General features: G+C 34.9%; 1 protein-coding gene across 7 annotated transcripts in view; it reads left to right on the forward strand.

Moving 5' to 3' along the window:
- Positions 1 to 24,532, forward strand: part of CDK14 (cyclin dependent kinase 14) — a 648,447-nt gene that overhangs the window by 286,378 nt on the left and 337,537 nt on the right. For all 7 annotated transcript variants that reach the window (XR_008912449.1, XM_056800182.1, XM_056800184.1 and 4 more), the window contains one exon: positions 15,517 to 15,611. Coding sequence is in view for 6 of the 7 variants with exons in the window: in XM_056800182.1 (XP_056656160.1) it covers positions 15,517 to 15,611 (95 nt within the window). In the remaining variant the exon portion in view is untranslated. The remainder of the gene's footprint in view (positions 1 to 15,516; positions 15,612 to 24,532) is intronic.

Genomic DNA, 24,532 nt, shown 5'->3' on the forward strand with positions numbered 1-24,532 from the left:
ATTTCTTTATCTGAGAACTGCCTATCCATTTCCCTTGCCCATTTATCAATTGGAGAATGGCTTGATTTTTTGTACAATTGATTTAGCTCATTATAAATATGAGTAATTAAACCTTTGTCAGAGGTTTCTATGAAGATTTTTTCCCAATTTGTTGTTTCCCTTCTGATTTTAGTTATATTGGTTTTGTTTGTACAAAAGCTTTTTAGTTTGATGTAGTCAAAATTATTTATTTTACATTTTGTGATTCTTTCTATATCTTGCTTGGTTTTAAAGCCTTTCCCCTCCCAAAGGTCTGACATGTATACTATTCTGTGTTTACCCAATTTACTTATGGTTTCCTTCTTTATGTTTAAGTCACTCACCCATTTTGAATTTATCTTGGTGTAGGGTGTGAGGTGTTGATTTATCTTGGTGTAGGGTGTGAGGTATTGATCTGCTGCCACCTTTGAACCAGAAGGATTTCTTTTTTTTTTTCCCCAGATTTAAACATTATTTTATTTGGTCATTTTCAAACATTATTCATCAGAAACAAAGAAGATTTCTTAAAAGTTATGGGATAAAATTGGGCAGGAAATTCAAACAAGAATATTGTGTGATGGAAAAACCTTGGATTGCCAGTGTCTCTTTCATTCCCCAGAGAGACCCATGAGCTTAAAAATTTTTTTTAAATTAATATTTCACATTTTTTTTCTGAGCTTAAACCAGTTTAGGAGACTGACAAGGTAACTATGAGACAATTAGAGGGAGAACCAGAATAGAGCAGATAAAGCTAAAGGGGAGAGTCATTGACAGTGTCAAAAGCTGAATTCAGAGAATGGGCATTTGACCAGAAATAAAGATTGTCTGTGAAATATCGTTAGTATCATTAGATTTGGGATATACTTTCAGTTTGTTTTATATTCTTTGAGATGGGTTCATTTTCTCTCCCAATTGAAGGTAAGGTCCTTGAAGAGCTGCTTTCATTGAGACATCTCTAGCACTTAGCCCACAGTGCTTAGCAATACTAGGCGCTTTAAAATGCTTGTTGGGTTGAGCAGATGAATTAGGAAGTTTAAGCAGTGGATTCTAGTTCCAGCTCCATCACTAAACTAAACATTAATGTGAGAAATTCCAATTTTGGGTCTCAATGTCTTCATCTTAAAAATGGCCAAGTTTTGGCTAGTGTGATCTCTGTGGTCCCTTCCAGCTCCCAAATGTTACCATTTCATGAAATAAATGAGTATCATAATATATGGTTTACAAATTCACAAAAAATGAATCTTGTTTCCGTCCCTTATTACTTTATGTTCTTAATTTTATATCTGGAAAAATAAACCTGTAGCATCTTGAAGATTGCCCAGAGGATGGGCTTTTTGTTTTTTGTTTTTCATTTTTCTAAATGATCTATAGCAGTACCTTTTGGCAACGCTTTGATATTATATTCCTATTACATAGTCCATTATCCTTTGTGACCTGTTTATACCACCTTTCCAAATAGAGAAGATGAATGTATTTTCACAAATATAGGATGAGTTGTTTTATCATTACACTTTTGAGTTCTTTTTTAAGAGAAAACCGTAGAATATAGAATTGGGAGGAACCTCAGAGGTTACTGAGTCCAGTCCCCTGATTTTACTGATCAGTAAACTGAGGCTCATAAAAATGGAAACATTTAATCTTTACCTACAGTTTTATGGAGTTAAAAAACCCAGATTGTATTTAACTAAACTAAGACTATCTAACTTATATGTTAGGAATCTGACTAAAAATGTATTTTAGCATCATTCATTTAAAAATGCTATAGAGAATACTAGTTGTTATTCAGCTTCCACTCCCCAAACCTCCCCACCGCCTTTAAAATACCCTTTACTTTCTATTTTAAAATCACAACCATGTATTAACCCTAAAGCGAGAGAGTGGTTAGGGCTAGGCAATGGGGATTAAGTAATTTGCCCAGGGTCACACAGGTAGGAAGTGTCTGAGGTGATATTTGAACCCAGGACCTCTTGTCTCTAGGCTTGGCTCTCAATCCATTGAGCCCTCTAGCTCCCCCATTCAATCCCTTTTGATTTGCTGAATTGAAATATTAGTTTCTATTCAGAGTAAACTTTCCTTGAATTTTCTATTCTCAGAAACTTTGGTGGCTACTTATTTTACAATATTTCCTAATATTCCTTTTCTTTTAGTTCTTCAAAGACAGTAGTCAGTCTAAAAGCAGAAGGAAAGCAGATGTTTGATTTGGGTAGGATGTCAATGAGCAGAAGAAGCCTTTGCCACTTGGTAGATAATTTCTGAGAAATCTCTTTATAAATAACCCATTGCAGTGAATTCTGTTATGTCTGTGCTGAAGATCTGCCAAAGACATTTTGAAAGTACTATTTGATGCTGACCTTTATGTGTATGAGTGACATTTTCATCTCAATTAGTGAAAAATTCAGAAAAAATATAGTTTGAAGAAAATAATTAGATGAGCTTTTAAATTCTTAGAATGGTATAAATTTTCTTCTCAAAATAAATTTTTGAGCTTATGTATCAGTTGCTATTCAGTTTTTCAGGCATTGAGATCAGTCATGTCACCAATTCCCAATAGCTGACATTTATATAAGTTCTACAGATATCACCATTTTACAGATGAAATAATAGAGGCTAATTGGTTGGGACTTGCCCAGGTGTGGAGGGCTAGTAGGTCTCAGAGGTCAGATTTGAATCTTGTATACTTGACTCCAAGTCCAACAGTATTTAGCATGCCATGTTGCTTTTTTCATGGTATACTTGCTTATAGAATAGTTTTCTAGGAGAATCAGAAACACAGAATTTGAGAGTCGAAAAAGAACACAATGGCCATCCCCTTTAAATCTAGACCTGAACAGAATTTGTATTATAACTGAATCAAAAGTTATCCTGGAGCATCTGTTTGAAGACCTCTAATAATGGGATCCTGAGGCTACCCATTCCACTTTTGGTTAGCTCTAATTCTAACTGTAAGCCTTTCTAATTTCCATCCACTGTTTCTGGTTCTGCCCTCTGGTATCAAACAGAAAAAATTAAATTCCTCTCCCATATAACTATATCTATCTTCAGTCTTTTCTAGTCTAAGACAATCGTATTTGGTTCTCTCAACCATTCATCTTTTAACAAGGATTTGCAATCCTTCACTATCTTGGTTCCCTTCCATGATGCTCTCTACTTTATTAAATGATGGTACCCAGCAAGTTTCTCATTGCTACCAAGATGGCCATTGCTGACCCATTTAGGAAGCATCCCACCAAAATATCCAGGTCTTTTTTTCGATAAACTACTCTCAACCTATGCTTCTCCCATCCCAGACTTAGAAAGCTGATTTATTTTTGAACTGGATATTATAACTTTACATTTATCCTTTTGAATCCAATATTGAGATTCTTCCCAGTACTCTAGCTTGGCAATGTCTTCTTTGAATCCTGACTCTATTAACTATCTTTCCCTCAAAGAGACATTCTAATGCTTTAGGTAGCCCAGGGACATTTTACCTGGTACCTTTCTTTTTAAAAAATATTTTATTTTTTCCAATTACATATAAACAGTTTTTTTGCATTTAAAAATATTTTTTGAATTTCCGTTTCTTTCCCATTATTCTTCCTTACCCTCATCATTGGTAAGGCAAGCAATTTGATACAGTTTCTACATGTGAATTTATGCAAAATATAGTTCCATATGCCTAATATATTTCTGCTGGTTGGGATTGGAAGAGATTCTGATTTCTTTTTTCACATGACCCGAACAGGTCCATTTTCATCATCTCATAATCTGACCCCCCTAGGTAGTTATAACCATTGTGTGATCATTCTTCATTTCTTTAACTTCTTTGATTCTAAAGCTTAGAGCTGGGAGTCAGAGTCAGAATCTTTGTTCCTAGTCCCAATTTGGCTGCTAAAATGCTGTATTACTTCAGAGAAGTCATTCCTATCTTTTATAGAAAATACAATGGAATAGAACCTTCCTGGCTGAATGAGCGATTTGTGAGATTATAAACATGGAGAAGTGGTACATTGAGGTAGAACCCCCATGGGTTTGGTCTTTTCTCCATTGGAGAATTTAAACCAGCTTTCTCATTGATCTGATGATGATAAAAAACATTTTGAATAAACAAGGAACCTTTTGTATATGTCAAATAATGTTCACCTATTGGATGATTGTTTACTATTCTTCAAGGATCTATTTGGAAAAATACTTTTAAGAGAAAATGTCATCTAGTATTTATGCTTAGGTGATTATGAAGAAAAAGCGTTATTTTTCATGTGCCTTCATTTTTGACATTTTTTGTACTTTAGCCCTTATAATTGAAATGTGGAAAGATCATACTTTTTTTTATTGTTCTCCTGACAAAACCAGAAATAGGTGAAAGTCTCAGAAAAAGAAATTTGGTTCTGATTAAAGCTATAAGGAAGCATATTTACCTCCTAAAGCAGTTGCCTCTTTCTCCCAGACACTCTTTTGGTAGAAGTTAAAAGCACTGTTTGTTTAGAATGTTATAACTGATGTTCATTTTAAGCTGGAGTTGGGGTAGCTGGATGGCGTTTTTTTTTTTAATTAAAATTTTATTTAATCAATTAATTTAGGATATTTTTCCATATTTACATGATTCATGGTCCTCTCCCCCATCCCTACAGCCAACACGCAATTCCACTGGGTTTTACATGTGTCATTGATCAAGACCTATTTCCATATTATTGATAATTGCATTAGGGTGATCCTTTAGAGTCTACATCCCCAGTCACATCCCCATCGACCCATGTATTCAAGCAGTTGTTTTTCTTCTGTGTTTCTACTCCCACAGTTCTTCCTCTAGATGTGGATTGTGTTCTTTCTCATAAGTCCCTCAGAATTGCCCTAGCATTGCTGCTAGTAGAGAAGTCCATTACATTCTATTTTACCATAGTGTATCATGGATGGTGCTTTTGATAGAACACTGAACCTGGAGCCTAGAAGACTCAAGTTCAAATCCTGATTCAGACATCTAGATAATCAATTTAAACTTTCTGAGACTTAGTTTCCTCATGTACAAAATGAGGACTTACCTCACAGAGTTGTTATTAGAATCAAATGAATATATATATATAACACACTGGGAACCTTAAAGTGCTATGTAATTGCTAGCTCTTATTATTTTTTTAGATGGCTGCTGAGGTTCCTTTCAACTATTTAACTTACATTATTCTGTGCTTTAATAAACTTAAAAATTTCTCTTGGACAGTAAATGCTATTATTTTTATCTAATGGGTTCTTTGGTAGGGGATTGATTCTTTTCTTAGCTACTATTGTTTTCAGAATACTTTAGATGTCTTACAACCACAGTCATGCTTTCTTTTTTTTTTTTTTTAAAGTAATTTTTTTTGTTGTTGTTGATGTTTTCTTGCTATCGTCTACTCAGGGTTTTGTTCATATATATATATATATATATATATATATATATATATATATATATATATATATATATAATGTGATTTGCCTGCTTTCAACAAATAAACTTAAGAAAATTTAAAGCTGGAGGGGACCTTAGAGACCGTTGTCCAATTCTCTTCTGTCTCTTTAGGCTCGTATAGTTAGTGTAGTGGTTTGGTTTTGACACACCACATTCAATCATTAGGTCATCTTTTGAAACTTACATATGTTGTTGCTGTCTTTTCTACTCTGTATGCCATTAGTCATCAGTTTCTTCAATGGTACTTTAGGGGAAAAAATGACAATTTAAATATGTGAAATCTTCCACTGTCATTACACAATGGCTCAAGCATTCAGTGAGCAAAAATGATACTGCTTTATTACATTATAATTTTATAGCACTTTTCAAAATCTTGCAAATTCATTAAAACAACAGCTCTACTATGGCATCTTATATGGTTTTATTTTCCTTCTTTTTAAAAATTGAGGGCCAGAATAAATATGGTAATGATGTTTCTGTGTCAGGTAGAAATATTTTATGGTCTTGCATTTTTTTCTCATGGAGTTTTTAATTCTGGGAAAATCAATATTATTCTGTAATAAAAAATTGAAAATACTCTAATTTTCATTACCATTATGGTCAAAATGAGCTGACTAGTGCGAAGTGGAACTAGTAAATGATGTTTGACTTGTTTTCTTAGGCCAGTAGAGAAAACATAGACAATCCAGGAGGCTTTTGGCAGCCTGAATAAATAAGTAAATGTATTTTTAAAATGCATACTCAATAAAATTGTCAGTTCACCTTTAGGAATATTATTACCACATAGCTATTATGGACAAGATAGTGAAAGATAGAAAGACAAAAGTTTATTAAAACCCTGGCTTCAACCAGTTTACATTCTCTTTACTAGTGGAAATATTTATAATTTTTAAAAAATGCTCCCAAAGAGGGAAAAAATAAAGAATATATGTAGCCTTGTACTTCTTTTTTTTTTTTTAAAGGTTGTTGTTCCCTAATTTCAATTGTGCTTGCCTGTTTGGGACTCTATTTCGTGTTTACTCAGAAGATCTACTAGAATAATTTTCCATTTCCTTCTCTAGCTAATTTTATGGATGATGAAACTGAGGCAATTAGGTTTAAGTAACTAACCAGGTTCACAAAGCTAGTAAGTGTCAGAAGCCAGTTTTGAACTCTGGGAGATGTTTTCCTGACTTTAGGCCAGATAACTATCCATTGTACACCCAAAAAGGAGGCTAAGTGTCAACAACCGGAGAATGCCTGAACAAATTTTCACACTGGGACATCATGCAATATACTTATCCCACATGAAATAATGAACTAGTAGAAATATAGGAAGACAGTGACTTGATGCAGAAAGAAAGAAGCAGAACCAGGATGATGTACACAACAACTACAATAATCTAAATAAAAAGAATACCTGAATTAAGCAGGACTCTAATCATTGTGACCTTGTAGTTCATCTGTTTTTCTCTCTGGGTCCCAGTTTCCTTATCTGTATGATAATAGTAATAATAAACATTTTTTCTTTGATTTAATGTTTGCAGAGAATAGTAATAATAAACATTTTTTTCTTTGATTTAATGTTTGCAGAGAAGAGGACTATATCTGATCTTATTTGATCCTCACAACAAACAACTTTGGGAGATAGGTAATATTATGAAGCAGACAAAAGTTAAATCAATTTTTTGCTCAAGCTTTCATAGCTACAAAGATATGAACTTAGATCTTTTTGATGCTGAGATCCTATGGATTTATTTTCCCTCTAATTACTAGGCAGATTCATTCATTCAGAAATTTCTGAAGTGTCTGAATAATTAAACCCTGTTCTAGAACACTAGAGGAGATCTATAGTTGAGATGAGTCAATGGCTACCCTCATGAAGCTCACAATTTAACTATTGTACCAAATAATGTGAGTGTATTAGAAGTATAAAAATGAAGTGCTGTATTAATATTGTTTTACATAAATCCAAAGATTTCAGATCCTGAAGGATAAGGACTTGCCATCCAACAAAAAATCTGGAAAGCAGATTGATAGACATTAGATTTGAACCAGTATTTCACACCATACACTAAGGTAAATTACAAATGGATATCTGACTTAGGCATAAAATGTAATATAAGACAAACAAGAATTGGATAGAGGAAGACTTCAACCTTAGGAAATGAGAGGATCACAAAAAATAAAATGGACAGTTTTGATAATATAAAATTAGAAACTTTTCCATAAACAATTATAGTATAATTAAAAATAGAAGCTAGTAACTGGGGGAAATAAATCTCTGCAAAAAAGTTTCTCTAATAAATGTCATTCAGGTTACTTAAATAATTGAGTTATACTTTTTGGACTAAAAGGCATTCACCAGTAAATACTGAAAGGCCATGAACAGAAAAATTTCAAAGAAGGAAAAAAAGTACTCTTCATGGTAGCTTCAAAATATTTGAAATGAAGGATAGACCCACCCATTGAGCAATGGCTAAATACATTATGGTACTGGCAACATGGAAATCTGGAGATCCCCAGTTTATTTAGTTGGGAGGTAGAAACCCCAGGTTTTGACCTTGTCACAGGAGAGTTTCCCCATGAGGGAAGGTCCCACTTCACCAGACAATAGACATCCACTTGAGCTTTGGCGCAGTAGGTAGCGCATCAGTCTCAAAAGTACTGGGAAAGGCTTCTGGAGACAAAAGAGCTACTTGACTTCGGATGGGGGTCTACCTCCCACCTGAAGTGGATGTCTGTTGGCTGGGACCTTCCCTCAGGGGGAAACTCTCCTGTGACAAGGTCAAAACCTGGGGTTTCTACCTCCCAACTAAATAAACCGGGGACTGATAAATCTCCACATTGACAGTACATATGTGCAGCATAATATTATCATGCCATTAAAGATGATGAATTGGAGATTTTTTAGAGGAACCTGAGAAGATCTCTATAATCTGATACACAGTGAAGTGAGCAAAATTAGAAGAAACTTACTTAATGACAACAATGTTGTAGAGAAAAACTTTGAATATTGGTTATTGCAACAGTAAGCTACAAATTTGGGGGACTGAAGTTGGAATGTTTCCCACTTCTTTCTTGGAAGAAAAGTAATGGACTTAAAATCAAGGATGAGACATCTGTCTCATGGATATGGCCAATATGGGAAGTTTTTGCTAAACTCTGTATTATTGTTGTGAGGTTTAAAAAGAAGTCTATATATAGGACAATGGCAGAGAGAGAGATGATAAAAAAGAAAATTGAAGTACTCTATAAATGTAAGGTGGTACAAAGAGGTCAAATGAGATAGTGAACCTAAAGTACTTAAAAACTTAATGGGAAGGAATCGTCAAACAACAGAATGCACATGTCTTTTAAGGAATGACTGACACTTTGTTATGACATTTATGAATAGGAATTCATATATTTAAATAAAATAGTTGCAAAGTAAGTTTAACTGGGTTGTATTGATGTTTAATATTCAAAGTAATAATTTTTTAAAAAATGAAGTTAGATGAGGTTCAAGTGGAAAGATGCATGCCTTCCAGGTTGATAGATAATTTTATGGAGAAGTTTAAACTTGAAAGAATCGGCAGTAATTCACAAGCTGATCAGGATCAAAGGTCTGTCAAGGGACTTTCTTGATATAGAGAATAGTGTGAAGAGAGGCAAAGAGCTGAAAGAGTGAATATTGTTTGTATCTGATAGAGGCAGTTTGACTCTCTATATAGGAGAAGAGTAGGAGTTAAAGCTAAAATGGTAGAGTATTGTCTTGTTGGGTCCAGGCTTGGGGTGAAGAAAGGAAGAAAAATATAGTAATTATGAGGAAGGCAAGGGACAGCTCTGAGGGAAAAATGGAGAAATAGAAGGTGGAGCCAAGTGTTCCTAAGAAATAGGATTAATCTTTGACATCTTCTTAAGGAGTGTGAAACCATCCATAGAGCCTTGGAAGAGTAACTGTTAAAAATGTCTTTTGATGGGGGAGATTTTTATATACCCAAATTCATTTTAAGGAGGATCAGTTTTTTGATCTTCACATAATGGTAAGCAGTGATTTTCAATTTAATTCAGTTTAGTGAATATCTATTACACTCCTACTAGGTGGTCAGGCATTGTACTAAACTAACTCTCTCTCTCTCTCTCTCTCTCTCTCTCTCTCTCTCTCTCTCTCTCTCTCTCTCTCTCTCTCTCTCTCTCTCTCTCTCTCTCTCTCTCTCTCTCTCACCCTCCCTCCCTCCCTCCCCCCATATACACACAAAAAAAAGAAAAAGAAAGATAGTCCCTGCCCTCTATGAATATACAATCTAATGGTGTAAGGCTATACACAAAAGGAAGCTAGAAAGCTGGGAGGGAGGTGAGGGAATGGAGGAGGATACCCAGGAGAATAAAGGAAAACTTTGGGAAGAGTTTAGTGGTTCACCTTCTCTCCTGTCAGAGGGGAAAGGAGCCTGAGGGAGTTTGAAAGTTATGGAGTATCCAAGGATGACTTAAACTTCACATTAGAGGATTTTAGGCGATCAACTTATTCTGCAAGGATCTTCTTGTTTTGAGGGGTTCAAACACATAGAGCTGCAGATTGAAAATAGAGAGTGAATGGATATTGCTGTTACTTCCAAGTCAAGTCAGAAATGATTTCAAATTTTCCTTCCCACTCTAATTTGAAGCTGGATTTGAAGATGGCTCCCCAAGTGGAAATGGCTCCTTCAGCTTGGCTACCAGCCTAAGGGAAGTCACCAGATGGAAGCAGGTCCAGTTTGCAGCCACCCATCACCAACAGTGTCCTGGGATTTGGCTTTTCTAAGAGTTTTTGTACTGGATTGACATAAATGCCCCAAAGCCAAAGCAATAGTATTGATCCCAAACCCTAATTACCAGTCTCTTACATCATGTACTATTAGAACTTTTTAAATCTCGCCAGGGAAATGAATTAAAAATGCTACCATCTGTTTACCTCAAATTTCATGGCAGGACCAAAAGTGCTGGAAAATTAATACTGCATAATTTGCATTCAGTATAAACAACAAAAGTGACTTTTGCGTGCATATCTGATACTGTTATGATTGCTTTAAATATTATTTTGACAGTATTTGCCTTGAAGAGGCAAACATGCTTCTAAGTGATAATCATTGGACCGACTTGGCAGTCCACTGGAGACTAACTTCGATTGAGATCAGCAGGAGCTGAGATATCTGGCTCCTTCCTTACTGAGCTTCAATGGCAGCTGCCTTGGCAGCTTCCAAGTCAGTCAGGTCTATCACATACTCTGATGTGGATAGATTTTCTGAGTTGTTTTCTGCCCCTGAGTGCCATTTTCCTGGTGTCAGATTTTAAATTAGTGACTTCATCCATTTCTGAATTAGAATGTGTCTCAAAGGGAATGGGCATGCTTTCAGATCCAAATATGGCTCTGGGTGTGTATTTGTGTGTGCAAATGTGTACACAGTTATCTTCCAAAGTCTAAAATCTGTGCTAACTGTATGAGGAATCTAGGAAGAAAAACCCTTGGAGATTTCATTATAATAAAAGAGAAATACAAATTTGCTTACAGATTTGTCAATTATCAGGAAAGACCCACTCTCTTATTCCATTGTACTTTACCCATTTTATAAGATTAATGGTGGCAGAAAGTAATTTTAAGAAATGACAGGATTGACCCACTCTTTATGTATTTGGGGAGATGCTGATTGTGAAGACAAAACTCTGAGAAAAGAGAAACCGTTTAGATATAAAATGGTGAGAGTAAAGAGGCGATTAGAGGAACTAGAGAGTCCTGAGGATGGGATGTCTTGTGCTACCATTACCATTAGGAAATGGGCTTGTCTACAAATTTTAGACTGATGCCATAGATAAATCTGCTTTGCCACTTCCTACTTGATCACAAATGATCTATTTTATCTATCTATCTATCTATCTATCTATCTATCTATCTATCCATCCAAACAATTAAGCATCCATCCATCCATCTCTCTCTCTCTCTCTCTCTCTCTCTCTCTCTCTCTCTCTCTCTCTCTATATATATATATATATATATATATACATATACATATATATATATATCCATCCATCCATCTATCCATCCAAACAATTAAGCATCCATCCATCCATCCCCCCCCCCCTCTCTCTCTCTATCTATCTATCTATCTATCTATCTATCTATCTATCTATCTATCTATCTATCTTTATCTCTTTCTATGTCTATATCTATATCTGTATTCAGAGCGGAAATACCCTTTATTTTACTTATTGACTTTTATGTTGGAGAATCAGAAGCTTACAGAGGTAGACTAGCATCTCAAAGGACAATCCAATTACTTCTCTCCCTAATTCATTTTTATGAATTGATATTGTCTAAAGCCTTAGCTGGTTGTTGAAGAAAAGAATCTTAACCTCAAGAAAAAAAGTCCTTAGTTTTCCGAGGTGATGTAGTGAATGCTGATTATGATTTCCATGTAGGAAAGACCTTGGCAGGACTGACAGCCCTTTCTTCATCGGGCACCTTTGAATTTTGTCCCCTGATTACCATCTTCAGCTGTTGTCTGAGGAGCCCTTGGCTGCTTGTATTCCTCCTTGTTGAAGGGTTATGAATTCCTTTAATAAGGAGAGGAAACAAGACTGAATAATTATAGGAATGAACAATGCTAAGTGAATTGTGCTGACACTGAAAATTTTTCCTTCTTTCAAGGTCTTGTGTTTTGATTCCCTTGTATTACTCTGATTTTTGTGTCATTTTGAGAGTATCTGTATTAAAGAATAGTCTTATTTGAAACATGTGTAAATGCTTTCATGCTTTCATTGAATCATTTTAGTTGAGTATAAAACTATGTCATATCTCAAGCTTCTAAGAACAGATGATTGTTGAGCGACAGTAATCAAACTTTGACCTTGGAATTTTAGATTCTCCAATGGATTTTATGGATTTGTTTTTTGTTAAGTGCTCCTTTAAATGGCTTGAGAATTTAATGATTTCTTTAGTTTTAGCAACCAAACTTTGTCCTTGGAATTTCAAATTCTCCAGTGGATTTTCTGGATTTATTTTTTTGTTAAGTGCTGCCTGTAGTGCTTCTGATCCATAGAATCAAATTTATAAGGAACCTTCAATGTCCAACTACATTATATTACAGATGAGGGAACATAAAACCCAGAGAGATTAACTTAATTGTCTAAAGAACACTTTGTATTTAGAACTATGTCTGTAGTCTTTGTCTTTTGACTTCCTCTCCTTTCTGTAAAGTATACCGCCTTCCTTTCAGCAGGAAATTTCCTTTGAATGATTTCCAGGTGCTGGGGAATTCTACTCTGAGATCCATAGTTTCAGAGTCCTTGTTGTGACAAGAAGGGGTTCCTTCTTGTCATGAAACACGCAGTTTGTAGGACAGTTCTTCCTCTAAGAGAAATGAACTTCTCTAGAACTTGTCTGTAACTTTTTCTTCTGTATGGTAATAATTTATTTATCCACATACTGTAGTTTGTCCTTCATTTTTGAAGAGGACTAATAATATCACCAGGGATGTGTCTTGAAATGCTCGTGAATTGGATTTAAGTGAGATAGAGTTATATGAAGGTATCAACCTCATCCAGCATCCTCAAAGTCCAGTGCAAAGACAAAAATTAGGTAGGCAATAAACCTTAGTGTCTTTTGATATTTGACCAAGCTCTAAGCATGCCACAGTGCCTGCTTCTACCACCTTATTAGCCCTTGGAAAAAATTGTTCCCATCTGCCCATTTTTCAGAAAGTTAGCGGGGGGGTGAGGGGGGATGTCTTTACATGCTTGGGGTAGACATTCCCCTAATTCAGTGACATCCATTAGAGGTCTCTTAATTTCCACTAAACTACATTTTTTAGTACTTAAAAAAATTACTTTCATAGTGCAATTAACTTTAAACTGGGAGATATTGGATGATCTTGCTTTTCTTTTCCTTTGAATTGAAGAGATTGTAAGTGAATTCCTGCTCAAAGCTGTGTGGTCTTGTTAACGTTAATACCTTACCAGGGAACCTTGCCAGTGTATACATCCTAGACAGACTGGAGAGATGGGTTGGTTTGTTTTATTCCCCTGAAGTTTTACGTTCTTGGCCAAAGAAGAAAAACTAAAAGATGAGTGAGTTCACTAAAATACATACTGTAGCCAGAAGCAGCTCCTTCATTTTACCTTTGAAATGTTTTATGCTATGGAAAGTGGGAAGAATTCCATTTCGTTTTCTCTTTTATGGAGCCTACTGCCATAAAGAAAGGGATTTTTGTTTATTATGGCACTTTTTGTAGAAACGAAGAATTGGAAGGAAAGTCAGTCCCTATTACTAGACTAAAATCTGAACCACCTAGTATTTGAACAATATTGACAAGTATTGCCTTGTAAGAAATGATGCCTATGAAGAATTTAGGGAAAGGAGGAAAGACTTGAATGGATTGATTAAGAGGGACGGAAACAGAACCATAATAATTTAGCCAGTAACCACAGTAATGAAAAATTTTGGAATAGTGATCTATGTGGGACTTTTAAAGGACTGATGAGGAAGCACCTTGATAGAGTGGTGGTAAACTGTAAACATGGAACGAGGCAGGTATTATTTTGTAAGTAGGCAATGTGTAGATTTATTATTTGTTAGGGGGGAGAATTGTATTGCAGGGGAAAGGGTAAGAAGTATCATTGGGAATATTAAAAATATAACAATATAACAATAATATATCAAAAATGAGCATTAATATTTTAAAATGATATTCAAAGTAATTATGAATATTGCAAATGAATAGGAATATGGCAAATGAAAAAAAAGGCAGGGGGAAGCTAGGTGGCTCAGTGGCTAGAGAGTCAGGCCTGGAGCTCAGATGTCATGGGTTCAAATTAGGCCTCAGTCACTTCTTAACTATATGACCCTGGGCAAGTCACATAACCCCAGTTGCTTAGCCCTTACTACTCTTCTGCCTTGGAACAAATAGTTAGTATCAATTCTAAGACAGAAGGTAATGATAATCATAAAAGAATGTAGCAAATTTACTTTCAAAATTTATGTTTCTCTGGATATCTTTCCTATGCATTTTACCCTGATTTTAGCAGTTCTGAGGTCCTTCCGAAGAACCAGATAAATATACTCTAATTTGGCTCAGCAAAAATTTTATTCATATTTAATCACTTGAGGTCATGGGTTTTTTGGCAAGTGCATTTTTGAATGGCAGATAAATGGCAGCCTTATCTTCATTAGTTCAAATCCAGCCTCAGACATTTCCTAGCTTCTGAGCCTATTTGCCTCAGTTTCCTCATCTGTTAAATAAACTGGAGAAAAAAATGACAAAGTACTCCAGGATATTTGCCCAGAAAACTCCAAGTGGGGTCACAAAGAGTTGGGTGTGACTGAACCAAACATTTTTTTGAATTTTGAGTTTAACATCATTATTTGTGATGTGGCTTTATCATTTGACCAATGGGGAAGGAAGACCTAGGTCAAAGTCCCAGATTGGCTGTGACTGGAGCAAATTGCTTCAACTTTCAGCACCCCTCAGGCAATGCCCAAACAGGGGCTCTTAGCCTTTTTTCTTCCACGGACGCTCATGGACTTCCTTGGACAGCTGCAGTCTGGTGAAGCTTTCAGACCTTTCTCAGAATAAAGTTCTAGATATTGGAGGGAAATGCTCCTTTTCAGTAAGATGTTGGTGAAAGAAATAAATTTTTTTTTCCACATCTAAATTGATAGACTTCTTGAATCTGTTCAGAGAGAGACCTCTGGACTGCTTTGTTGTTTTTCCAACATAGGGGGAATCTCCTTATACCAGTAAAAGAACTATATGAGTAAAATCACAGGTTTGATAAAAGAGAAAATATTGCTTTTTGAAACATGAATATGTATCTATGTCTCATGTGTGATCTTTCTAGAAATCAGATGATTCAATTCTTATTCCTTCAAGACTGGTTTCTTCTTGACTTAGGAACATCCATTTATTAGTATATTTGATTGATTAATTTGTGAATAAACAATAAACAATAAAAAAATTTGATTGATTAATCTGTGAATAAACAAACAAGACCCTCGTGAATCAGGTGACATGTCATCGCCTGCACTTTCCTAGTCCTGGTTTTTGTAAAGTAATTTTGTCTTTTCTGTTCATTTTGTTTTGCAGCCTCTCTGTTAAAAGGACTAAAGCATGCTAATATTGTATTACTTCATGACATCATCCATACCAAGGAGACATTGACACTTGTGTTTGAATATGTGGTAAGTAAAAGAAATCCAGCCTCCAAGTGTGGAATCTAGTCTTCCTTTTCAAGCTTGTTGTGGTAACAGGCACATGGCCACTGAAGTCTCTGCCAGTGGCAGACCTTATTTTAGTGACTTGAACAGTAAGGCTCATATAGGGAAATTACTCTGATTGGTCACAAGGTTTATTACCCGTAACCTATCTAATTAACCAGTCAGAAACACTTAGTAAGCACTTTTTATATGCCTGGCAATGTGCTATGTGCCAGAAAAATTAAACAAAAAATTTAAAAATCCCTGCCATCAAGGAACTTTTATAATAAGGAAGACAACATGAAGATAGTTGGATATTGATGACTAGAAAGAGACATGTATTTATGATATATAGTTTTGTATAGATGTGGTTTTTTTGTGTGTATAATTTTGAATTTTTATGATATTTTGACTTTTGATATATTTGATATATATTTGATACATGGTATGTAGGTGTATATGTCTATTTATTCTGTGTATATAATTTTAATAATATATTAAATATTAATTTATTAACTTTAATATATTTTATAATTCATGATTAAATTTTATAATATATTAAATATAAATTTATCAAATGGTTTGAAATGAATAATATATCAAAATATAATTTTCTAAAATTAAGCTAATGAATATTTCTCTTTTCTCAAGATTTAAAAGTGTTTTCAAATCTGTGATTTTAAAGGTGAACCTTACCAAAGGAAGTTTGTACTGTTTCTTCCATTGTCAAATGTTGAAGAAATGGAAATTCTCAAGATACCTTCATGTTCTATTATAAAAGAAATGTTTTACTATTCAAAAATAAAATCCATGTGTAAAAATATAGAAATATATAAATATTATAGAAATATTTATATTATAATATAAAATATACAATATAAAAATAAATAAATATAAATCTCCATAAGTCAATTATATTATATGTATGTATGTAGAGCCTCCAAGTGTTGAATGACATTTTTATAGTAATATGGACTTCTTTCCCAAGACTCTTGCGATTAAAGGGATGTGTACATTGCTGTACATGGTAGTTTCAGGCTTGGTTTGGTAGTGACCCTATGAGAGCTACTTGAATAGTTGAGAGCTACAAGAATAACTTGATAGTTATCATACAGAGTAATGACATGCAGATAGAAGATGGAGTGTCGTTGCATTTGGCAATAACATCAAAGAAAGATCTTAAAAAATACTCTCCTTCCTGGGATTTAGAAGTTGCTTCTTTTACAAGGAAGCGATGCTAAGAGGAAAGTCTGGTACTTAAAATTTAGCCTTCATCAATTTCTTTTCCTGATTTGGTATTTCAGCTACTAATTAGGATTTTCAGTTTGTGTAGTCCACAAAGCCATGAACTTATTGTGTTCAGGAGTATTCCTTCCCAAAGACTTAGACCTGAACTCGTAATTAATCTTTCTCCATTTTCTTTAGACAAACATATGGTATTTGTGTAGAAGTACTTCAGCACTTAGCTGTGGAATCATGCAATGTAACCACGATAATTAACATCCTTTTCCTCACAGATGGATTTGAGAACATGTAATTTCAAAGATACAAATGACTTTGGTGGAGGTTTTACTTTACATGAATAGCTGTTGGGATTGTCAGTGCTTTGAGACCCAGCATTGTACTCACGCCTACTACTTTTTCTTAAAAGTAAAATAGTTTTTTAGTCTGCCTAAAAATATGCAACAGAATGAGTATTTGTAACATGGTTTATTTGGATAATGTGCGTGTCTGTTCATCATTTAGAAACCGTCATATGGAAAAAGCATTCATTCATCTTGTCTATTTACATATAAATGATATATTTGAATAATATGATAATGTGGCTACCAGACTAGCAAGTGAGGTGTATATGCATGATGACTTGCTTTCCAGAATGGAAAAAGATTCAAAAGAACAGTCAAAATGTAATTTCTTTAGTTAAATTGATCATTTCAGCGTCAATAACACATTAAACTGATTTAGCATTGGAAATTCTCAGTAATGTATTTTTTCAAACAGATGATATTTTCCTATTGTATTCATTGCAGCCGAATCCAATGTTATTTTTTCTTCTTCTTTAATACATTAAGATATAGTGCCATCATGTTTCTAGAGAAGGGATAGAAGATCAAAGAACATTTTTTTCCTATGTGTATTACCTTCCAAATTTAAAGAACTAAATTAGTTGATTAAATTAAAAGAAAATAAAGGACAAAACCTAAAATGTTTTTATTTTATTTTATTTTTTTACAGTTGAATTTAAAAAATGTGTATGAGAATTCTCCCTCTAAATATTTTTTAAAATAGTTTTAAAACTAATGGTCTAAGAGTTCTCTTATTCTACCTAACTCTCTCCTCCTGTACCTCTTTTGTTAAAATTTAGAGTGAGAGGTAAGAGGAAAGAAAAACAATCAATACTAACTGAGAGAACAATGTTCTCAAGGACCTTTTTTTTTTCATTTACCTTACATTGAGACACATGGAATTTGAGCTACCTAGTAGCTCCTTCCTTACACTAATGCAATTGTATTGTTTTTCTTGTTTACAAGAGAAACTCTAGCTTGATGACTGCCTTATTCATACTAATAATTAGCATAGGCTTCATAAAAAAAATTCTACAGACCAGACTAATTAAATAAGTGGTGAACAATTAAAAATCTGAAAGACTTGAAAAATTGTGCCTTATGGCAATGAGCAAAATGCTGATTCATCAAAGAATGGAATACTGATAGCAACTCATAGATGGTTCTTGAGTTCAATTCCAGGCTTCTAGAAATGTAGTGGAGACACACACACACACACACACACACACACACACACACACACACACACACACACACCTATTTATTCTGAAGTAAAACTGGAGAGAATGCTTCAGAATATTCTACTCTCTGAATACAGTGAGCTAGAGAAGACTTTACAGAGTTTCCTGTCTACTTAATCTAAACAAAATTCCTTCCTTCCTTCCCTCCCTCCCTCCTTCCTTCCTTCCTTCCTTCCTTCCTTCCTTCCTTCCTTCCTTCCTTCCTTCCTTCCTTCCTTCCTTCCTTCCTTCCTTCCTTCCTTCCTTCCTTCCTTCCTTCCTTCCTTCCTTCCTTCCTTCCTTCCTTCCTTCCTTCCTTCCTTCCTTCCTTCCTTCCTTCCTTCCTTCCTCCCTCCCTCCCTCCCTCCCTCCCTCCCTCCCTTCCTCCCTCCCTTCCTCCCTTTCTTCCTCTCTTCCTCTCTTCCTTCCTCTCTTCCTCCCTTCCTCTCTCTTTTTTCCTTTATTTCTCTCTTTTATTCTTAACATTATTTAAGCACTTATTTTTTTAATAAATGAAAAATATATTCACATTAGACTTGATTCATAATAATAATTTTTTGAAATTTAAATAATTTCCATAAGAAGATATGATTATGTAAAGATATGTTCTTGAACTAAACTCATACTATGATGACACAAGAGCTCAGCATGTTTGGTAGCACTTTTCATTAGGTTTTAATAATTAGGCGCACCAAGATAAATTTATAATTCAGATCATGATTTTCAGGGAAGGAATATTCAATTTGTTTCTTCCCTCAACCATGCTGTTAATGGGAGAAATCTCCCAGGCTAACACATGGCATGGTTTAAAACAACAACAAGTACCCCTTCCAATTACCAGAGATATAGCTTTGTACAATATGCATATCACCAAATGTGTTAATTGTTTTCCATAGTTGTACATGAACTGTGAGAAGTGCAGGAAGATAAAATATGAGATCTTAAATTTAAGATTTTTTTCCATTGTCTCACTGTTTGAACATCAGAAATTAGTGTGATCCTCTCCACCTGATAGATCTGAATCCCTTCCTTTCTTCAAGACCTAACGAAGGTTGAGCATCTTCATATTTCCTCCAACTGAAAGCAATCCTCTCTTCTCAATCTTTTTCCAGTATTTTATTTTCAATTTGTCTCTAAAACCACCTTAACCTTCCTTCTAAAATAATTATTTGCATGTAACTATGGTCTAAGGATCCACTTTCTCCTCTGTCTCCATTAGAAATTCCTTGAGGACAAGGATGGTTTCTTACTGCCCCTTAGTATTCCATGATCCTAGGACAGTGTCTACCTCCCCCATGTCTCAAAGGAATCTTAATTAAATTGGCATTGATGCTTATTGCAACTCCTTCACATCTTCAAACACAGATTCCACAATTACTTTGGTCAAGAAAATTTCTTTGCCTGGTAGCCCTTTGTTGACTTTTTCTGAACTTGGTCAGGTTGGTCCTTTGGTAATATCTAAAAATAATTTAAAAAACCATTTATATAGTGCTTTGATGTTTAACAAATATTTTATAGGTACTGCATTTTTTCCTAACATTTGCATCATTTCCCCCATTTTTACAGATGAGGAAACTGAGGGAGGCAGAGGTTAAATGACTTATTTATTGTGTTACAACTAGTAGATGTCTGAGGCCACATTTGAACTCAGGTCTTCCTTTCTTTGTTCCAGTGCTCTATCCACTGGGCCATTTAGCTGCTTCCTCTGATTCCAGATGTGTACTTAGTTGTCTGTTCTTGAGACCTTTTCATCCTATGAGAGCTTTCTAAAACATATGCTCTCTTGGCATAGTCCTCCACCACTCAGGGACAGCTAAATGATGCAGTCTGAAACCAAGAAGACCCAATTTCAAATGTGACCCAGACGTTGACTAGCTGTGTGACTCTGGGCAAGTCTCTTAACCTCTTTTTGCTTCAGTTCCTTTCTCTGTAAAATTATGATAAATACAGCACCCACTTCTCAGGAATATGAGGATCAAAAGAGATAAAGCAGAATTACACACCTCTGCTTCTCCCTTTTCCACCATGCATGAGTAAGTCAAAGATTTATGTGAAATTATGTCAATAGATAACATTATCATCCTTAACAAATTTTAGGACCCCAAAAATGTGCACGACACATAGTAGGTGCTACTACATAAATGTTAGAGTCCAATCTACACCAAGATGAGGCATTAGAATGAGACACTAGTAGAAGTTTGGGCCATAATTGATGCTTAATCAACATTGGAATTGAATTAACTCTCGAAATCCTTTAAGACCATTTTACTTCTGTGTACTTCTCTTTCATACCCACCTTCTCATACCTCATAACTCTTTTCCCTCTCTCATTCCAAGTAGAGTGTATCATGCCAGGCTCAATCTAGGATTTGTCTAAGCATCTATATGATATCCCACATTCTGTGGGTGCTTTCCGATAAGACAAGGATAAGAGAGTAGGGAAGAAGGTGAGCCAGAAGTGTCTTGCTCCTCATAGAAATTCTAGTTGGCCAACCTCATAAATCATTGATGACACATTTATTAAAAATCTACCATGCATCAGAAACTCTGAGGAACACAAGATGAGTAGAATAATAATAATAATGGACAACATTTATGTAGCACTTCAGGGTTTATAAAATGTTTTGTGTTTATTATTTCATTTGATCCTCAAAACAGCCCTGAGAAATAGCTGTTTTTATCCTCTTGTTTTTTATTGATGGGTTCACTGAGACTGAGAAATGTTAATGACTTTCCCAGGTCCAGAACTTGTAGCTTCCTAGAGCAGAATTTGACCTCAATTCTTCCTGGCTTTGAGGCTAGCCCTCTATCCACTACAATCCCTAACTGCCTCCTAGAATATATAATTTATTGGTGAGAAGCCCATGCTCTAACTGTTGAACATTTTTTGGGTGTAGAGATAAGGCAGTGGTGTTCTTGAAGGCATTCAGCGAGGACAGTGTATTCTCTTCAGTTAAAGAGAAACTCACCTATCTGGAGAGATTTCAAGTTTAAGGTGAAAGCCTCAGAGACATCTTCTGAGTGATAAGAACTAGCATGTGATTTGGTGAAGATGAGGAATTAATAGGAGACAGAGACAAAACAGAATTACACATCTCTGCTTCTCTCTTTTCCATCATGCATGAGTAAGTCAAAGATTTGTGTGAAAGTATGTCAATCGGTAAAGTTATCATCCTTAACAAGTTTTTGGACCCAACCAGTTATATCCCACAATGCTGAAAGACCTGGTGGATAAAGCTGAATTCACTTCTTGTCAATATTGGAATCACTGAGAATGGAATGGATGCCCAAAGACCAGAGGGATGCTATTGGGATTTTCAGAAAAATGATGAAGGCTAGATCTTTGAGTCTAGTTCAGTATGGATCTTTAGCAGACACCGAGTACCAAATGAGTAGTTTGAAGGATGGGTATAAAAGAAAGTTTGAATAATGGGTATATAAGAAAGTCATGGTCCCAAAGGTCATGGCTGCTGAGATCAGGAATACTGAGCTAAACTTATTTCCTTTTTTTCCCCCTAGGGTTATTAGACTGAGAAAACAGCTATTATATTCACACGTACTCTATGTGGTGCTTTGTGAAAATCTTTCCTCACCATCAGTCTGTGAAGTGGGGAGTATACATGTCATCCCCACTTTATTAATGAAGAAGGAAACTCAATGCATTTTAAAGTCCCCCATATGTAAGATGTAAATCTGGAGTTCAAATTTACATCTCTTCATTTTAAGTCCATTGCTTATCTGCTGTGATAGTCTTGCCCCTTGGCATATTTTTATTTTAGCTTATTATTTGTTAGTATGAAAAAATGTGAATTTTCCATATCCTTGAGGTGCTTGTGCCCCTAACTCCCATGATGTGGAAGGAATACCTATATATCAAAATATAGTTATTAACATAAAAAAAAAGATGAAAACAAGTCTTTGGACCTGAGGTTAAGAATACCTCATTTAGGGAGAGGATGCGTTCTTGAGTTTGAAGTACCTATGTAACTTCAGGCATGAGGAGATGTTTATTAGACATTTGGCCTTATAGGTGTGGCATTCATCAGAGACTGAAGTTTTCCATTTCGCAGTTTTAATTATTTACTTAATTTAACCAAAAAATAGAGCTGATTTTTCATTTCCTGTGGGTTTTTTTTTGAGATAGCCTGAGAGTGAACACTAAATAAAACCATGAAAGAAATGAAAAAACAAAATGAATACAAGGTGCCCCCCCCCAATCCATGTTGTATCATGAGCTATCCCCTTCCCTTACCTGGCAGAAAAAGTGTCATTTCTCTTTTCGTAATTGGTTTTTAGTCCAACAAGGATTTTTTAAACCATTACCTTTTGTCTTAGAATTAATTCAGAGTATGGGTTCTGAGGCAGAAGAGAGGTAAGGGCTAGGAAATAAGGATTAAATGACGTGCCAAAGGTCATACATCTAAGATATATCTAAGAGTAGATTCGAACCTAGGAACTCCTATCTCTAGACCTGGCTGTCTATCCACTCAACCACATAGCTACCCTAATAAGAATTTACTAAGTGTCTCATTTGAAGACACCATGCTACATAATTCAAGAAGACTTGTAACTGAGAGTTGTTTTCAGTAGCTTTTTGTTATTGTCCTGTTACGTATCCAAATTTCATTTTCTTTAATAGTTATCAGAATTTCTCATATTTCTCTTGGCTTTATTCCATAGAATTTGGGTCACTTATGATCCTTGCCATAAATCATTATTCCAATTTTTTTTCTCAACAGAGATGGAAATATGTCAAATCTTCTAACACCTACTATAGTGAACATAGTGATTATCTACAGAAACCTACTTGAATTTAGCGTACTCTTTGTTTGTAACAGTAATATTATTTCTTGATTATAACTCCATGTCTTCTGCAGTTTTAATAATTTTTTATATTTAACATAATTTGAAAACATACCAATTAGAGCTTAGACTTCTTTGTTGGGGGAAGCAGGGACTTAAAAAATGCTTGAGCTAGAGAACAATTAAGCACAGCTTTTAAAAAAACAAAACTTTTTTTTTTTCTACAAGAAAGCAGAGAATTATAGGAGAAAAATAAAAGTTGGAAATTTCCTATAGGGAAAAAACCATATTGTTAGATCTCTCTGTATCTCTCTCTGTCTCTCTGTCTCTGTCTCTGTCTCTGTCTCTCTCACCCCCCACCCCCCAATTGCACCCCCCGTGCTGTTCAGTTTGTCTGTCTGTCATTTGTAAGGGCTTGGCAAATGTGGTTAAATGACTTGTCGATGAACACAGTTAGGAAGTATCCAAGGTCAGATTTGAACTCCTTTAGACCTCTTTCTTATGAAGATCTTATCCCTGTTTTGGAAATCACATCTAGAATCCTTGCCTTCTGATTGGATTGTTTTTTGTTTCCTCCATTGCATATCATGTTGTTCTCCTTTCTTGGAAGTCTTCAAGACAGGTTGACTTGTGGATATTATTTTAGAATTCCTTTTATATATAGTTTGGATTAGATGGCCACTAAGATCTTTTTCAATTTGAAAATTTTGTGATTCTTGTTTGACAGTAAAAGTAGTTTTATAATTATTTGGGGATAATTCTAGCAAAATTATTATCTGCCATGTGGTAAAATTTAAAATTAGTAAAAAAATAAAATATATAATGTTAACTAACTGGAATGATCCCATCTACTAATGGGAAAAAATTAGAAATCTAGCTTTAGTGTGACAAAATATACAATTCTGTGATAATTATTGCAGGTGGTATTTATTCAGTGGTTTAATTTTTTTTTGTTGCCTGCTTTATCCTATCCATGAAGACATATAATAACCTCAGAGTATTTCGTTCTTTCCACCCCTAGCTCCTTTTTATTTTTAATAATCTCAAGGGAACATCTCCTCTGTGTCCTCTGAGTAAAGATTGGCCAAATCATTCAAAAGTCACAAAATGATTCTTATAATTGATTTGTAATGTTGTCCAAGACATGTATCTTCCCTTTAATGGCGAAGATCAAAACTCTTCTGTACCTGCTCTTTCTGTTATTCTTTGCCACCTTCTTCTAGAAATCTTCCTTGGCAGTGGGGAGCAACAGGCTATTTCATTCAACAGTTATGTATTATCATATATTTAAATTTCTGGCTAACAGTAAAGCTGCTGA

Source organism: Monodelphis domestica, chromosome 5 (genome assembly GCF_027887165.1).
Source record: "Monodelphis domestica isolate mMonDom1 chromosome 5, mMonDom1.pri, whole genome shotgun sequence".
NCBI classification, from domain to species: Eukaryota; Metazoa; Chordata; class Mammalia; order Didelphimorphia; family Didelphidae; genus Monodelphis; species Monodelphis domestica.